Consider the following 18,757-nt stretch of genomic DNA (forward strand, 5'->3'; position numbering starts at 1 on the left):
TTATGGGGACCCTATGGGGGCCTATGGGAGCCCTATAGGGGACCTATGGGGACCTATGGGGCCCTATGGGGCTCTATGGGGACCCTATGGGGCCCTATGGGGGACCTATGGGGGACCTATGGGGACCTATGGGGCCCTATGGGGGCCCTATGGGGACCCTATGGGGACCCTATGGGGGCCTATGGGGACCTATGGGGCTCTATGGAGGACCTATGGGGGCCTATGGGGGACCTATGGGGGCCTATGGGGACCTATGGGGGACCTATGGGGCTCTATGGGGACCCTATGGGGGCCTATGGGGGACCTATGGGGGCATATGGGGCTCTATGGGGCCCAATGGCTCCATATCCCATTGGCTCCACCATATCCCAATGGATCCTCTTCCCAATGGATCCCCCATATCCCAATGGATCCCCTTCCCATTGGCTGCCCCATATCCCAATGGATCCTCTTCCCAATGGATCCATATCCCAATGGATCCTCTTCCCATTGGCTCCCCCATATCCCAATGGATCCTCTTCCCATTGGCTCCCCCATATCCCAATGGATCCTCTTCCCAATAGATCCCCCATATCCCAATGGATCCCCTTCCCGTTGGCTCCCCATATCCCAATGGATCCTCTTCCCAATAGATCCCCCATATCCCAATGGATCCTTTTCCCATTGGCTCCCCCATATCCCAATGGATCCCCCATATCCCATTGGCTCCATATCCCAATGGATCCCCTTCCCAATGGATCCATATCCCAATGGATCCTTTTCCCATTGGCTCTACCATATCCCAATGGATCCATATCCCATTGGCTCCATATCCCATTGGCTCCCCCATATCCCAATGGATCCTCTTCCCAATGGATCCCCCATATCCCATTGGCTCCATATCCCATTGGCTCCCCCATATCCCAATGGATCCCCTTCCCATTGGCTGCCCCATATCCCAATGGATCCTCTTCCCATTGGCTCCCCCATATCCCAATGGATCCTCTTCCCAATGGATCCCCCATATCCCATTGGCTCCATATCCCATTGGCTCCCCCATATCCCAATGGATCCTCTTCCCATTGGCTCCACCATATCCCAATGGATCCTCTTCCCAATGGATCCTCTTCCCATTGGCTCCCCCATATCCCATTGGCTCCATATCCCAATGGATCCCCTTCCCAATGGATCCATATCCCATTGGCTCCATATCCCATTGGCTCCATATCCCATTGGCTCCACCATATCCCAATGGATCCTCTTCCCAATGGATCCCCCATATCCCATTGGCTCCATATCCCAATGAATCCTCTTCCCATTGGCTCTACCATATCCCATTGGCTCCACCATATCCCAATGGATCCTCTTCCCAATGGATCCCCCATATCCCATTGGCTCCATATCCCAATGAATCCTCTTCCCATTGGCTCCACCATATCCCAATGGCTCCACCATATCCCAATGGATCCTCTTCCCAATGGATCCCCCATATCCCATTGGCTCCATATCCCAATGAATCCTCTTCCCATTGGCTCCACCATATCCCATTGGCTCCATATCCCATCGACTCCCCCATATCCCAATGGATCCTCTTCCCATTGGCTCCCCACATCCCATCGACTCCCCCACATCCCATCGACTCCCCCACATCCCACCAACTCCTCTTCCCATTGGCTCCCCCATACCCCCCCCCCCACCCCATATTCCCCCTCCTCTGCCCCACAGGTCCCTTCCCATTGGATTTCTCCATCATGGCGCTGCTGCGGCCCCATAGCGGGCCCCACACCTTCCTCCTCTCCCTCTACGACGGCGCCGGGCGGCGACAACTGGGGCTGCACTTGGGGGGCGCCCCACTTTTGGTGTACGAGGAAAAAGGGGGCTGGGGGGGAAGGGACGACCCCCCCCAAATTTTACCCCTTCTCCAGCCCCACGGAGACCCCGTTTTCCGCCGCTTCCGACTCGCCGACGGCAAGTGGGTGTCAGCGGCCAATGGGAACGAGGCTTTCCGAAGGGGGGCGGACCAATGGGGAGGGGGGTTGTTGAGTGGGGGTCAATGGGGAGGTCTCCATTCTATGGGTCCCAATGGGGTTGTCTTCATCCTATGGGTCTCAATGGGGTTGTCTCCATCCTATGGGTCTCAATGGGGAGGTCTCCATCCTATGGGTCCCAATGGGGATGTCTCCATCCTATGGGTCTCAATGGGGTTGTCTCCATTCTATGGGTCCCAATGGGGTTGTCTTCATCCTATGGGTCTCAATGGGGTTGTCTCCATTCTATGGGTCTCAATGGGGTTGTCTCCATCCTATGGGTCCCAATGGGGTTGTCTCCATTCTATGGGTCTCAATGGGGAGGTCTCCATCCTATGGGTCCCAATGGGGATGTCTCCATCCTATGGGTCTCAATGGGGATGTCTCCATCCTATGGGTCTCAATGGGGTTGTCTCCATCCTATGGGTCTCAATGGGGATATCTCCATCCTATGGGTCTCAATGGGGTTGTCTCCATCCTATGGGTCTCAATGGGGAGGTCTCCATCCTATGGGTCCCAATGGGGTTGTCTCCATTCTATGGGTCTCAATGGGGTTGTCTCCATCCTATGGGTCCCAATGGGGTTGTCTCCATTCTATGGGTCTCAATGGGGAGGTCTCCATCCTATGGGTCTCAATGGGGTTGTCTCCATCCTATGGGTCTCAATGGGGATATCTCCATCCTATGGGTCTCAATGGGGTTGTCTCCATCCTATGGGTCTCAATGGGAGGTCTCCATCCTATGGGTCTCAATGGGGAGGTCTCCATCCTATGGGTCCCAATGGGGTTGTCTCCATCCTATGGGTCCCAATGGGGTTGTGTCCGTTCTATGGGTCCCAATGGGGAGGTCTCCATCCTATGGGTCCCAATGGGGAGGTCTCCATCCTATGGGTCCCAATGGGGATGTCCGCATTCTATGGGTCCCAATGGGGATGTCTCCATCCTATGGGTCTCAATGGGGATGTCCCCGTTCTATGGGTCCCAATGGGGATGTCCCTGTTCTATGGGTCCCAATGGGGATGTCTCCATCCTATGGGTCTCAATGGGGATGTCCCCGTTCTATGGGTCCCAATGGGGATGTCTCCATCCTATGGGTCCCAATGGGGATGTCTCCATTCTATGGGTCTCAATGGGGATGTCTCCAGTCTATGGGACCAATGGGGATGTCTCCATCCTATGGGTCTCAATGGGGTTGTCTCCATCCTATGGGTCTCAATGGGGTTGTCTCCATTCTATGGGTCCCAATGGGGATGTCTCCATTCTATGGGTCTCAATGGGGATGTCTCCATCCTATGGGTCCCAATGGGGATATCTCCATCCTATGGGTCCCAATGGGGATGTCTCCATCCTATGGGTCCCAATGGGGAGGTCTCCATCCTATGGGTCCCAATGGGGAGGTCTCCATCCTATGGGTCTCAATGGGGAGGTCTCCATCCTATGGGTCTCAATGGGATGTCTCCATCCTATGGGTCCCAATGGGGATATCTCCATCCTATGGGTCCCAATGGGGATGTCTCCATCCTATGGGTCCCAATGGGGAGGTCTCCATCCTATGGGTCCCAATGGGGAGGTCTCCATCCTATGGGTCTCAATGGGGAGGTCTCCATCCTATGGGTCCCAATGGGGTTGTCTCCATCCTATGGGTCCCAATGGGGTTGTGTCCGTTCTATGGGTCCCAATGGGGAGGTCTCCATCCTATGGGTCCCAATGGGGATGTCTCCATCCTATGGGTCCCAATGGGGTTGTCTCCATCCTATGGGTCCCAATGGGGTTGTGTCCGTTCTATGGGTCCCAATGGGGAGGTCTCCATCCTATGGGTCTCAATGGGGCTGCCCCCCCGCCCCATGTGTCCCCATAGATGGCATCACGTGGCCTGGAGCATCCGGGGCCGCTCGGTCACCCTGGTTGTGGATTGCGTCCATCGGGACACGCGGATCCTGCCCCATAGCGTCGGCGCCTCCATTGACTCCCATGGGGTCACCGTGTTCGGGACCCACAGCCCGGGGGAGGAGGGCTTCCAGGTGGGGAGAACCCGGATTCCAAACAGTTCGCCCCATATTTCACCCCATTTCACCCCATTTCGCCCCATTTCACCCCATTTCACCCTATTTCACCCCATATTTCACCTTTTTCACCCCATCTTTCCCCCCATATTTCCCCTGTTTCACCCCATTTCTCCCCGTTTCTCCCCATAGGGGGACATCCAACAACTGCTCATCTCCGATGACCCCCAAGCGGCCTTCGACTACTGCGAGCTCTATGGGCCCCACTGCGACCCACAGGGCCAGGAACGAGGGCGGCAGCGCCGGGAGGTGGGAATGGAATGGGATTGGGATGGGATTGGGTTGGGTTGGGTTGGGTTGGGTTGGGTTGAGTTGGGTTGAGTTGGGTTGGGTTGGGTTGGGTTGGGGTCGGGTTGGGATGGGTTGGGGTTGGGTTGGGTTGGGATGGGTTGGGTTGGGTTGGGTTGGGATGGGTTGGGATGGGTTGGGTTGGGTTGGGATGGGTTGGGTTGGGTTGGGTTGGGTTGAGTTGGGTTGGGTTGGGATGGGTTGGGTTGGGTTGGGTTGGGTTGGGATGGGTTGGGTTGGGTTGGGATGGGTTGGGTTGGGGTTGGGATGGGTTGAGTTGGGTTGGGTTGGGTTGGGTTGGGATGGGTTGGGTTGGGTTGGGTTGGGATGGGTTGGGTTGGGTTGGGATGGGTTGGGTTGGGTTGGGTTGGGTTGGGTTGGGATGGGTTGGGTTGGGTTGGGATGGGTTGGGTTGGGTTGGGGTTGGGTTGGAATGGGTTGGGTTGGGTTGGGTTGGGATGGGTTGGGTTGGGTTGGGTTGGGTTGAGTTGGGTTGGGTTGGGTTGGGTTGGGATGGGTTGGGTTGAGTTGGGTTGGGTTGGGTTGGGATGGGTTGGGTTGGGTTGGGTTGGGTTGGGATGGGTTGGGTTGAGTTGGGTTGGGTTGGGTTGGGTTGGGATGGGTTGGGTTGGGTTGGGTTGGGATGGGTTGGGTTGGGTTGGGATGGGTTGGGTTGGGTTGAGTTGGGATGGGTTGGGGTTGGGTTGGGTTGGGTTGGGATGGGTTGGGTTGGGTTGGGATGGGTTGGGTTGGGTTGGGATGGGATTGGATTGGGATTGGATGGGATATGATTGGGATGAGATTGGTTGGGTTCCCACCCAGAGGCCCCCTCCCCCCTCCCTCCCCCCTCCCCCCCTTATGGAGCCTTTTGGTGACGTCCCCCTCCCCCCATCCCCATCCCCCCCCATCCCCCCCCATCCTCTCCCCCTCCAAGGAGGCTGTGGGGTCCCATGAAGGGTGGGGGAGGGGGGGAGGCAGCACCCATGGGTCCCCCCCACCCAGCACCCTCGGGTCCTCACATTGGGTGGTTTGTGTCTCGTCTTCCCCCCCCCCCCCACCATTGTCTGCCCTGTTGGTCTGCATCACCTTCATCTTCATCATCTCCATCGTCACCATCACCTCCGTCATCATCTCCATCTTCATCATCATCATCTACATCATCAACTTCATCTCCATCATCTTCATCACCTCCATCCATCATCATCACCTCCATCATCACCTTCATCTCCATCATCTTCATCAACTCCATCATCATCATCACCTCCATCCCATCATCATCACCTTCATCTCCATCATCTTCATCACCTCCGTCTTCATCATCATCATTATCACCTTCATCATCATCACCTCCATCCCATCATCATCATCACCTCCATCCCATCATCATCACCTCCATCCCATCATCTTCATCATCACCTTCATCATCGCCACCACCTCCATCATCACCACCTCCATCCCATCATCACCTCATCCCATCATCACCTTCACTATCCCATCATCATCATTATCACCTTCATCATCATCACCTCCATCCCATCACCACCTCCATCCCATCATCATCATCATCACCTTCATCATCATCACCTCCATCCCATCATCACCTTCATCCCATCATCATCATCATCACCTCCATCATCACCACCTCCATCCCATCATCACCTTCATCCCATCATCATCATTATCACCTTCATCATCATCACCTCCATCCCATCACCACCTCCATCCCATCATCATCATCACCACCTTCATCCCATCACCACCTCCATCCCATCATCATCATCACCACCTCCATCCCATCATCATCACCACCACCTCCATCCCATCACCACCTCCATCCCATCATCATCATCATCACCTCCATCATCACCACCTCCATGCCATCATCATCATCATCACCTCCATCATCACCACCTCCATCCCATCACCACCTCCATCCCATCATCATCATCATCACCTCCATCATCACCACCTCCATCCCATCACCACCTCCATCCCATCATCATCATCATCACCTCCATCATCACCACCTCCATCCCATCACCACCTCCATCCCATCATCATCATCATCACCTCCATCATCACCTCCATCATCACCACCTCCATCCCATCACCACCTCCATCCCATCATCATCATCATCACCTCCATCATCACCACCTCCATCCCATCACCACCTCCATCCCATCATCATCATCATCACCACCTCCATCCCATCATCACCTCCATCCCATCATCATCACCTTCATCATCATCATCTCAACCTCCATCATCATCACCTTCATCCCATCATCATCACCTTCATCATCATCACCTCCATCCCATCATCACCTCCATCCCATCATCATCATCACCACCTCCATCCCATCACCATCACCTCCATCCCATCATCATCACCTTCATCACCACCACCTCCATCCCATCACCACCTCCATCCCATCATCATCATCATCACCTTCATCACCACCACCTCCATCCCATCACCACCTTCATCCCATCATCATCATCATCATCCCGCCCCCCCCCCAGGCCAGCAAGCCGAAGCCCCACGGGCTGATGAGCCCAGCCAATGGGAAGGGGAAATCCCTTGGGAAGCGCCCCGGGAACGGGGGGCACAAGACCATGGGGCTGAGGTTCCCCTCCAGGGCTCAAGGCAACAGCTACCAGCAGGTAGGGAATGCTCCTGCACCCGGCATCCAGCCCTGTCCAGGCATCCCTATGCATCCCTATGCATCCCTATCCATCCCTATCCATCCATCACCCATCCCTATGCATCCATCATCCATCCATCATCCATCCATCATCCATCCCTATGCATCCCTATCCATCCATCATCCATCCCTATGCATCCCTATGCATCCATCATCCATCCCTCTGCATCCCTATCCATCCATCATCCATCCCTATCCATCCATCATCCATCCCTATGCATCCCTATGCATCCATCATCCATCCATATCCATCCATATCCATCCCTATCCATCCCTATCCATCCCTATCCATCCCTATGCATCCCTATGCATCCATCATCCATCCCTATCCATCCATCATCCATCCCTATGCATCCCTATCCATCCATCATCCATCCATCATCATCCATCATCCATCCATATCCATCCATATCCATCCCTATGCATCCCTATCCATCCATCATCCATCCATATGCATCCCTATGCATCCCTATGCATCCATATCCATCCATATACATCCCTATGCATCCCTATGTATCCCTATGCATCCCTATCCATCCCTATGCATCCCTATGCATCCATATGCATCCCTATGCATCCTCTATGCATCCGAAGACAAGCCTATCCATCCATCATCCATCCCTATGCATCCCTATCCATCCATCATCCATCCTATGCATCCCTATCCATCCCTATGCATCCCCATCCATCCTATGCATCCCCATCCATCCATCATCCATCCCTATCCATCCCTATCCATGCATCCATCCTTATCCATCCTTATCCATCCATCATCCATCCATCCATCCATCATCCATCCATCATCCATCCATCATCCATCCCCATCCATCCCAATCCATCCCAATCCATCCCAATCCATCCATCCATCCATCCATCCCCATCCATCCATCATCCATCCCAATCCATCCCCATCCATCCCCATCCATCCCCATCCATCCCCATCCATCCCATCCATCCCATCCATTCCCATCCATTCCCATCCATCCCCATCCATCCCCATCCATCCCCATCCATCCCCATCCATCCATCCATCCCCATCCATCCCCATCCCATCCCAATCCATCCCCATCCATCCCCATCCATCCCAATCCATCCCCATCCATCCCCATCCATCCCCATCCATCCCAATCCATCCCCATCCATCCCCATCCATCCCCATCCATCCCAATCCATCCCCATCCATCCCCATCCATCCCCATCCATCCCCATCCATCCCATCCATCCCCATCCATCCCCATCCATCCCAATCCATCCCCATCCATCCCAATCCATCCCCATCCATCCCAATCCACCCATCCATCCCAATCCATCCCCATCCATCCCCATCCATCCCAATCCATCCCCATCCATCCCCATCCATCCCCATCCATCCCCATCCATCATCCATCCCCATCCATCCCAATCCATCCCCATCCATCCCCATCCATCCCAATCCATCCCCATCCATCCCCATCCATCCCCATCCATCCCCATCCATCCCAATCCATCCCCATCCATCCCCATCCATCCCCATCCATCCCCATCCATCCCCATCCATCATCCATCCCCATCCATCCCCATCCATCCCCATCCATCCCCATCCATCCCCATCCATCCCCATCCATCCCAATCCATCCCAATCCATCCCCATCCATCCCCATCCATCCCCATCCATCCCCATCCATCCCAATCCATCCCCATCCATCCCCATCCATCCCCATCCATCCCAATCCATCCCCATCCATCCCAATCCATCCCCATCCATCCCCATCCATCCCAATCCATCCCCATCCATCCCCATCCATCCCCATCCATCCCAATCCATCCCCATCCATCCCAATCCATCCCTCCCTTCTCCCCCATAACCCCCTCCCCGACCCCCCCCCGCCCCATAGAACACCTGATGGGACCAACGCAGGTAACACCATGGGGGCCCCCAGTTGGGGGGCCAGTTGGGGGGCATTAAGGCTCCATGCCCCCCATCGCTAATGGGGCTGCTCCTCCATGGTATCCATCAGGATGAGGATGAGGATGAGGATGGGGGTCCCCATTGGGCCTATGAGTACGTTGGGCCCCCCCATCCTCATGTGTGTCCCCAGCTGTGACGTCACACGGGGCGCGTGTGACGTCATCACCGGCCTCCCTCGGCTTCCTCCCCATTGGCTTGACTGACCCCCAACCTCCCCCATCCTCCTTTGGGAGGGTTTAATGGGGGGGGGGGGGTGTTAACACAGCTTCATCCCAAATTAATCAAGATTCATCCCAAATTTATCCCAAATTTATCCAAAATTTATCCCAAATTTATCCCAAATTCATCCCAAATTTATCCCAAATCCATACCAAATCCATACCAAATTCATCCCAAATTTATCCCCAATTCATCCCAAATCCATCCCAAGTTTATCCCAAATTTAACCCAAATTTATCCCAAATCCACCCCAAATTTACCCAGCTTCATCCCAAATTTATCCCTGCTTCCTCCCAAATTTATCCCAAATTTATCCCAAATTCATCCAAAATTTATCCCAAATTCATCGCAAATTCATCCCTCTTCATCCCAAATTTATCCCAGCTTCATCACAAATTCATCCCAAATTTAACCCCAATTCATCCCAAATGTATTCTAAATTCATCCCAGATTTATCCCAGATTCATCCCAGATTTATCCCAAATTCATCCCAAATTCATCGCAGATTTATCCCAAATTCATCCCAAATTTACACAGCTTCATCCCAAATTTATCCCTGCTTCCTCCCAAATTCAACCCAAATTTATCCCTGCTTCATCCCAAATTTATCCCAGTTTCATCCAAAATTTATCCCAAATTCATCCCAAATTTATCGCAAATGTATTCTAAATGCATCCCAAATGTATCCCAAATTCATCCCAAATTTATCCTAAATTCATCCCAAATTTATCCCTGCTTTATCCCAAATGTATCCCAAATTTATCTCAAATTCACCCCATATTTATCCCAAATTCATCCCGAATTTATCCCAGCTTCATCCCAATTCGTCCCTGCTTTATCCCAAATTTATCCCTGCTTCATCCCGAATTTATTCCAAATTCACCCCAAATTTATCCCAAATTCATCCCGAATTTATCCCTGCTTTATCCCAACCTCGTCCCAGCTTTATCCCACCTTTAACCCGATTTAAATCCAACTTAAACCCAACTTTAATCCATCTTCCACCCAACTCAACCCAACCCAACTCAACCCAACCCAACCCAACTCAACTCAACCCAACCCAACCCAACTCAACCCCAACCCAACTCAACCCAACCCAACCCAACTCAACCCAACCCAACCCAACTCAACTCAACCCAACCCAACCCAACTCAACCCCAACCCAACTCAACCCAACCCAACCCAACTCAACCCAACCCAACCCAACCCAACCCAACCCAACCCAACTCAACCCAACCCAACCCAACCCAACTCAACCCAACCCAACCCAACTCAACCCATCCCAACCCAACTCAACCCAACTCAACCCATCCCAACCCAGCTCAACCCAACTCAACCCAACCCAACCCAACTCAACCCAACCCAACCCAACCCAACCCAACTCAACCCAACCCAACTCAACCCAACCCAACTCAACCCAACCCAACCCAACTCAACCCAACCCAACCCAACCCAACTCAACTCAACCCAACCCAACCCAACCCAACTCAACCCAACCCAACCCAACTCAACCCATCCCAACCCAACTCAACCCAACTCAACCCATCCCAACCCAGCTCAACCCAACTCAACCCAACCCAACCCAACTCAACCCAACCCAACCCAACCCAACCCAACTCAACCCAACCCAACTCAACCCAACCCAACTCAACCCAACCCAACCCAACTCAACCCAACCCAACCCAACCCAACTCAACTCAACCCAACCCAACCCAACCCAACTCAACCCAACCCAACCCAACTCAACCCAACCCAACCCAACCCAACTCAACCCAACCCAACCCAACTCAACCCAACCCAACCCAACCCAACCCAACTCAACCCAACCCAACCCAACCCAACTCAACCCCCGCCATTAATCTGGGGGTGACTTGAGGGGTTGGGGGGCAGCTTGAGGTGTGGGACACACACATGTGGGGTGCCCCACACTCATGGGTCCCATTGTGGGGGGGTTACATGTCTGCCCCCCCCAGGCTGTGCTCGGCGTCAGGGGCTACAAGGGTGAGAAGGGGGAACCCGCTGTCCTCGAGCCGGTACGTTTGCGCCCCCCAAGTCCCACCCCACATCTCCCCCTATGTCCCCAGTGACACCCGACCCACCTGCCCCCCAACACCTCCTTTTCTTCTCCTATAGGGAATGTTGGTGGAAGGCCCCCCCGGACCGGAGGGACCAGCGGTAAGATACCCCCCCCCCCCATTGGGGGTGATGCTATGGGGCGGGGGTGTCGGGTCCGCTTTGGGGTCACCATCACCCCATGGATCTCTTGGCTTCTCCATAGGGAATGTCGGGACCCCCGGGCACACAGGGACCACCGGGAGCACCGGGAGAGCCGGGAGAGAGGGTGAGACCCCCATGATGCACCTTCACCCCATTGACCCCCATTACCCCATTGACGCCCATCACCCCATTGACCCCCATCACCCCATTGACCCCCATCACCCCATTGACGCCCATCACCCCATTGACCCCCATTGCCCCCCATCACCCCATTGACCCCCATTACCCCTTTGACCTCCCGTCGTCCCATTGCCCCCCATTGCCCCCATCACCCCATTGACCCCCATCACCCCATTGCCCCCATCACCCCATTGACCCCACTGCTCCCATTGCCCCCATCACCCCATTGCCCCCATTGACCCCCATCACCCCATTGCCCCCCATCACCCCATTGCCCCCATTGACCCCCATCACCCCATTGACCCCCATCACCCCATTGCCCCCCATCACCCCATTGCCCCCCATTGCCCCCCATCACCCCATTGCCCCCCATTGCCCCCCATCATCCCTCCAGGGCCCCCCCGGCCGTGCCGGCCTCCCCGGCTCCGACGGGACCCCCGGGCCCCCCGGCACCTCCATGATGCTCCCGGTGAGTTCCCATTGGCTCCCTCCCCCCCCATCCCAACGAACCCCCCCCCCCCCCCATTCTTTGGGGTGGTGGTTGTGGGGTGGGGGTGTGGGGGGTTGTTCCCATCCCAATCCCATCCCATTCCCATCCCAGTTCCGCTTTGGTGGTGGCACTGGGGATAAGGGGCCGGTGGTGGCGGCGCAGGAGGCCCAAGCTCAGGCCATCCTACAGCAAGCAAGGGTGAGCTATGGGGCTGGGGAGGATGGGGGGCACGGGGGACATCAGCAATGGGGGCCCCAAACCCAACTGAAGACCATCAATGGGGTCGCCAAACCCGTTCCAATGGGGGCCCAAACCCATTCCAATGGGGTCTTCGAAGACCATCAATGGGGTCCCAAAGACCATCAATGGGGTCGCCAAACCCGTTCCAATGGGGTCCCCAACCCGTTCCAATGGGGTCTTCGAAGACCATCAATGGGGTCCCCAAACCCGTTCCAATGGGGTCTTCGAAGACCATCAATGGGGTCCCCAAACCCGTTCCAATGGGGTCTTCGAAGACCATCAATGGGGTCCCAAAGACCATCAATGGGGTCGCCAAACCCGTTCCAATGGGGTCCCCAACCCGTTCCAATGGGGTCTTCGAAGACCATCAATGGGGTCCCAAACCCGTTCCAATGGGGTCCCCAACCCGTTCCAATGGGGTCCCAAACCCGTTCCAATGGGGTCTTCAAAGACCATCAATGGGGTCCCAAAGACCATCAATGGGGTCCCAAACCCATTCCAATGGGTTCCCAAAGACCATCAATGGGGTCGCCAAACCCGTTCCAATGGGGTCCCAAACACGTTCCAATGGGGTCTTCGAAGACCATCAATGGGGTCCCAAAGACCATCAATGGGGTCTCAAAGACCATCAATGGGGTCTTCAAAGACCATCAATGGGGTCTCAAAGACCATCAATGGGGTCCCCAAACCCGTTCCAATGGGGTCTTCAAAGACCATCAATGGGGTCACCAAACCCGTTCCAATGGGGTCCCCAACCCGTTCCAATGGGGTCTTCGAAGACCATCAATGGGTTCCCAAAGACCATCAATGGGGTTCCCAAACCCGTTCCAATGGGGTCTTCAAAGACCATCAATGGGGTCCCAAAGACCATCAATGGGTTCCCAAAGACCATCAATGGGGTCGCCAAACCCGTTCCAATGGGGTCTTCAAAGACCATCAATGGGGTCCCAAAGACCCTCAATGGGGTTCCCAATGACCTCCAATGGGATCCAAAATGACCTCCAATGCGACCCCCAACCCCATCCCAATGGGACCCCCAATGACCTCCAATGGGACCCCCAACCCCATCCCAATGGGACCCCAATGACCTCCAATGGGACCCCCAACCCCATCCCTATGGGATCCCAATGACCTCCAATGGGACCCCCAACCCCATCCCAATGGGACCCCCAACCCCATCCCAATGAGACCCCAATGACCTCCAATGGGACCCCCAACCCCACCCCAATGGGACCCCAATGACCTCCAATGGGACCCCCAACCCCATCCCAATGGGACCCCAATGACCTCCAATGGGACCCCAATGACCTCCAATGGGACCCCCAACCCCATCCCTATGGGACCCCAATGACCTCCAATGGGACCCCCAACCCCATCCCAATGGGACCCCAATGACCTCCAATGGGACCCCCAACCCCATCCCAATGGGACCCCCAACCCCATCCCAATGGGACCCCAATGACTTCCAATGGGACCCCCAACCCCACCCCAATGGGACCCCAATGACCTCCAATGGGACCCCCAACCCCATCCCAATGGGACCCCAATGACCTCCAATGGGACCCCAATGACCTCCAATGGGACCCCCAACCCCATCCCAATGGGACCCCAATGACCTCCAATGGGACCCCCAACCCCATCCCAATGGGACCCCAATGGCCTCCAATGGGACCCCAACCCCATCCCTATGGGACCCCAATGACCTCCAATGGGACCCCCAACCCCATCCCAATGGGACCCCAATGACCTCCAATGGGACCCCCAACCCCATCCCAATGGGATCCCAATGACCTCCAATGGGACCCACAACCCCATCCCAATGGGACCCCCAACCCCATCCCAATGGGACCCCAATGACCTCCAATGGGACCCCCAACCCCATCCCAATGGGACCCCAATGACCTCCAATGGGACCCCCAACCCCATCCAATGGGGACCCCCAACCCCATCCCAATGGGACCCCAATGACTTCCAATGGGACCCCCAACCCCATCCCAATGGGACCCCATTGACCTCCAATGGGACCCCCAACCCCATCCCAATGGGACACCAATGACTTCCAATGGGACCCCCAACCCCATCCCAATGGGACCCCAATGACCTCCAATGGGACCCCCAACCCCATCCCTATGGGACCCCAATGACCTCCAATGGGACCCCCAACCCCATCCCAATGGGACCCCAATGACTTCCAATGGGACACCCAACCCCATCCCAATGGGACCCCAATGACTTCCAATGGGACCCCCAACCCCATCCCAATGGGACCCCAATGACCTCCAATGGGACCCCCAACCCCATCCCAATGGGACCCCAATGACCTCCAATGGGACCCCCAACCCTATCCCAATGGGACCCCAATGACCTCCAATGGGACCCCCAACCCCATCCCAATGGGACCCCCAACCCCATCCCAATGGGACCCCAATGACCTCCAATGGGACCCCCAACCCCATCCCAATGGGACCCCAATGACCTCCATGGGACCCCAATGACCTCCAATGGGACCCCCAACCCCATCCCTATGGGACCCCAATGACCTCCAATGGGACCCCCAACCCCATCCCAATGGGACCCCAATGACCTCCAATGGGACCCCCAACCCCATCCCAATGGGACCCCAATGACTTCCAATGGGACCCCCAATGACCTCCAATGGGACCCCAATGACCTCCAATGGGACCCCCAACCCCATCCCAATGGGACCCCAATGACCTCCAATGGGACCCCCAACCCCATCCCAATGGGACCCCAATGACCTCCAATGGGACCCCCAACCCCATCCAATGGGGACCCCCAACCCCATCCCAATGGGACCCCAATGACCTCCAATGGGACCCCCAACCCCATCCCAATGGGACCCCAATGACTTCCAATGGGACCCCAATGACCTCCAATGGGACCCCAATGACCTCCAATGGGACCCCCAACCCCATCCCAATGGGACCCCAATGACCTCCAATGGGACCCCAATGACTTCCAATGGGACCCCCAACCCCATCCCAATGGGACCCCCAACCCCATCCCAATGGGACCCCCAACCCCATCCCTATGGGGCCCCCCATATCCCAAGGAATTCCAGCATTAACCCCCCCCCCCCATCTTTCTCCTTCCCAGTTGGCTCTCCGGGGTCCCCCCGGCCCTATGGGATTCACCGGCCGGCCCGGCCCCATGGTGGGTACCGCATTGGACGTTGGGATATGGGTCGCTATGGGGCAGCTTTGTGACCACCCCCCCCCCCCGCCCCATATCCCTCCTTCTCCCAAGGGCCAACCGGGAAGCAACGGGATCAAGGGGGAATGCGGTGACTTCGGCCCCCAAGTGAGTGCTATGGGGCTGGGAAGGGGGTTGTGGGGCGCGCTATGGGGCAGGAGGGAATCTCCTTCTTTATTACCCCATAGGGACCACGAGGACCCCAAGGACTCATGGGACCGCCTGGAAAGCCGGGAAGGAGGGTGAGATGTGGGGCTGGGAATGGGGTAGGGGGTATTGAACCCCATTGAACCCCATTGAACCCCATTGAACCCCATTGAAACCCATTGAACCCCATTGAAACCCATTGCACCCCATTGAACCCCATTGAAACCCATTGAACCCCATTGAACCCCATTGCATCCCATTGAACCCCATTGAACCCCATTGCATCCCATTGAACCCCATTGCACCCCATTGAACCCATTGCACCCCACTGAACCCCATTGAACCCCATTGAACCCCATTGAACCCCATTGCACCCCATTGCACCCATTGCACCCCATTGCACCCCATTGCACCCCATTGAACCCCATTGAAACCCATTGAACCCCATTGCACCCCATTGCACCCCATTGACCCCATTGCACCCCATTGATCCCCATTGAACCCCATTGCACCCCATTGAACCCATTGAACCCCATTGAACCCCATTGCACCCCATTGCACCCATTGCACCCCATTGCACCCCATTGCACCCCATTGAACCCCATTGAAACCCATTGAACCCCATTGAACCCCATTGCACCCCATTGCACCCCATTGACCCCATTGCACCCCATTGATCCCCATTGCACCCCATTGAACCCATTGAACCCCATTGCACCCCATTGAACCCCATTGAACCCATTGAACCCCATTGCACCCCATTGCACCCCATTGAACCCCATTGCACCCCATTGAACCCATTGAACCCCATTGAACCCCATTGCATCCCATTGAACCCCATTGAACCCCATTGCGCCCCATTGCACCCCATTGACCCCATTGCACCCCATTGCACCCCATTGAACCCCATTGAACCCCACTGACCCCATTGAACCCCATTGCACCCCATTGCACCCCATTGACCCCATTGAACCCCATTGCACCCCATTGAACCCCATTGCACCCATTGAACCCCATTGATCCCCATTGCACCCCATTGCACCCCATTGAACCCCATTGAACCCCATTGATCCCCATTGAACCCCATTGAACCCCCATTGAACCCCATTGCACCCCATTGACCCCCATTGAACCCCATTGAAACCCATTGAACCCCATTGCACCCCATTGCACCCCATTGCACCCCATTGAACCCCATTGACCCCATTGAACCCCATTGCACCCCATTGCACCCCATTGACCCCATTGAACCCCATTGCACCCCATTGAACCCCATTGACCCCATTGTGCCCCATTGCACCCCATTGCGCCCCATTGCACCCCATTGATCCCCATTGCACCCCATTGACCCCATTGAACCCCATTGAACCCCATTGCACCCCATTGCACCCCATTGCACCCCATTGAACCCCATTGAAACCCATTGAACCCCATTGAACCCCATTGAACCCCATTGAAACCCATTGAACCCCATTGAACCCCATTGAACCCATTGAACCCCATTGAACCCCATTGCACCCCATTGCACCCCATTGAACCCCATTGAACCCATTGAAACCCATTGAACCCCATTGCACCCCATTGCACCCCATTGAACCCCATTGAACCCCATTGCGCCCCATTGACCCCATTGCGCCCCATTGAACCCCATTGAACCCCATTGCATCCCATTGAACCCCATTGAACCCCATTGAAACCCATTGAACCCCATTGCACCCCATTGCATCCCATTGAACCCCATTGAACCCCATTGAACCCATTGAACCCCATTGCACCCCATTGCACCCCATTGAACCCATTGACCCCATTGTGCCCCATTGCACCCCATTGCACCCCATTGAACCCATTGAACCCCATTGCACCCCATTGAACCCATTGACCCCATTGTGCCCCATTGCACCCCATTGCGCCCCATTGCGCCCCACAGGGCCGGCCGGGAGCAGACGGAGCCAGGGGGATGCCGGGGGAGCCGGGTGCCAAGGTACCCTATGGGGCCCAGACCCATAGATCCCCCCCCCATTGTACTTGTGGGGCTGAGCCCCCCAACAGGGAATGGGGAGATCCCATAGGGGTGGGCTTGGACCCATGGATTCCATGGGGCAGGAGTTGGGGGGGGGGGGGGGGGAAACACAGACCCCAAGATTCCATGGGGTGGGATGGGATCGATGTGGGGCAAACCCCCCCCCCCCCCCCATTTCTCTCTATGGGGCTGAGCCCCATGGGTGCCCCCCACCCATGGGTGCTCTCCCCACCCCATATCTATAGGGTGACCGAGGCTTCGATGGGCTCCCAGGACTGCCGGGGGACAAAGGGCAGCGGGTGAGTACCACCTGCCCCATAGAGACCTATGGGGTGACACCGGCCCCATAGAGCCCTATGGGGTGATACCGGCCCCATAGAGCCCTATGGGGTGATACCAGCCCCATAGAGCCCTATGGGGTGATACCGGCCCCATTGAGCCCTATGGGGTGATACCGGCCCCATTGATCACTATGGGGTGACACCGGCCCCATTGAGCCCTATGGGGTGACACCGGCCCCATAGAGCCCTATGGATAACACTGACCCCATAGAGCCCTATGGGATAACACTGGCCCCATTGAGCCCTATGGGGTGACACCGGCCCCATAGAGCCCTATGGTGTGATACCAGCCCCATTGAGCCCAATGGGGTGACACCGGCCCCATTGAGCCCTATGGGGTGACACCGGCCCCATTGAGCCTTATGGGGTGACACCGGCCCCATTGATCACTATGGGGTGACACCGGCCCCATTGAGGGCTATGGGGTGACACTGGCACCATTGAGCCCTATGGGGTGACACCGGCCCCATAGAGCCCTATGGGGTGACACCAGCCCCATTGATCCCTATGGGGTGATTCCAGCCCCATAGAGCCCTAAGGGGTGACACTGGCCCCATAGAGCCCTCTGGATAACACCGGCCCCATAGAGCCCTATGGGGTGACACCGGCCCCATTGAGCCCTATGGGGTGACTCCGTCCCCATTGAGCCCTATGGGGTGATACCGGCCCCATTGAGCCCTA

At 56.1% G+C, this 18,757-nt stretch overlaps 1 protein-coding gene across 1 annotated transcript in view; it reads left to right on the forward strand.

The window, feature by feature from the left end:
* The first annotated feature begins 1,730 nt into the window (after window positions 1–1,730).
* Window positions 1,731–18,757, forward strand: part of LOC133263741 (collagen alpha-2(XI) chain-like) — a 66,722-nt gene continuing 49,695 nt past the window's right edge. Inside the window, exons 1-14 of the mRNA XM_061443619.1 lie at window positions 1,731–1,951; window positions 3,863–4,025; window positions 4,200–4,316; window positions 6,880–7,020; window positions 11,202–11,261; window positions 11,362–11,403; window positions 11,507–11,569; window positions 12,020–12,094; window positions 12,227–12,313; window positions 15,473–15,529; window positions 15,623–15,676; window positions 15,757–15,810; window positions 17,643–17,696; window positions 17,981–18,034. Coding sequence (XP_061299603.1) covers window positions 1,731–1,951; window positions 3,863–4,025; window positions 4,200–4,316; window positions 6,880–7,020; window positions 11,202–11,261; window positions 11,362–11,403; window positions 11,507–11,569; window positions 12,020–12,094; window positions 12,227–12,313; window positions 15,473–15,529; window positions 15,623–15,676; window positions 15,757–15,810; window positions 17,643–17,696; window positions 17,981–18,034 — 1,242 coding nt within the window. The remainder of the gene's footprint in view (window positions 1,952–3,862; window positions 4,026–4,199; window positions 4,317–6,879; window positions 7,021–11,201; window positions 11,262–11,361; window positions 11,404–11,506; window positions 11,570–12,019; window positions 12,095–12,226; window positions 12,314–15,472; window positions 15,530–15,622; window positions 15,677–15,756; window positions 15,811–17,642; window positions 17,697–17,980; window positions 18,035–18,757) is intronic.

Source organism: Pezoporus flaviventris, unplaced genomic scaffold, assembly GCF_033815535.1.
Source record: "Pezoporus flaviventris isolate CSIRO_AGI_PZ_B2104156 unplaced genomic scaffold, CSIRO_AGI_Pfla_v1 ptg000451l, whole genome shotgun sequence".
NCBI classification, from domain to species: Eukaryota; Metazoa; Chordata; class Aves; order Psittaciformes; family Psittacidae; genus Pezoporus; species Pezoporus flaviventris.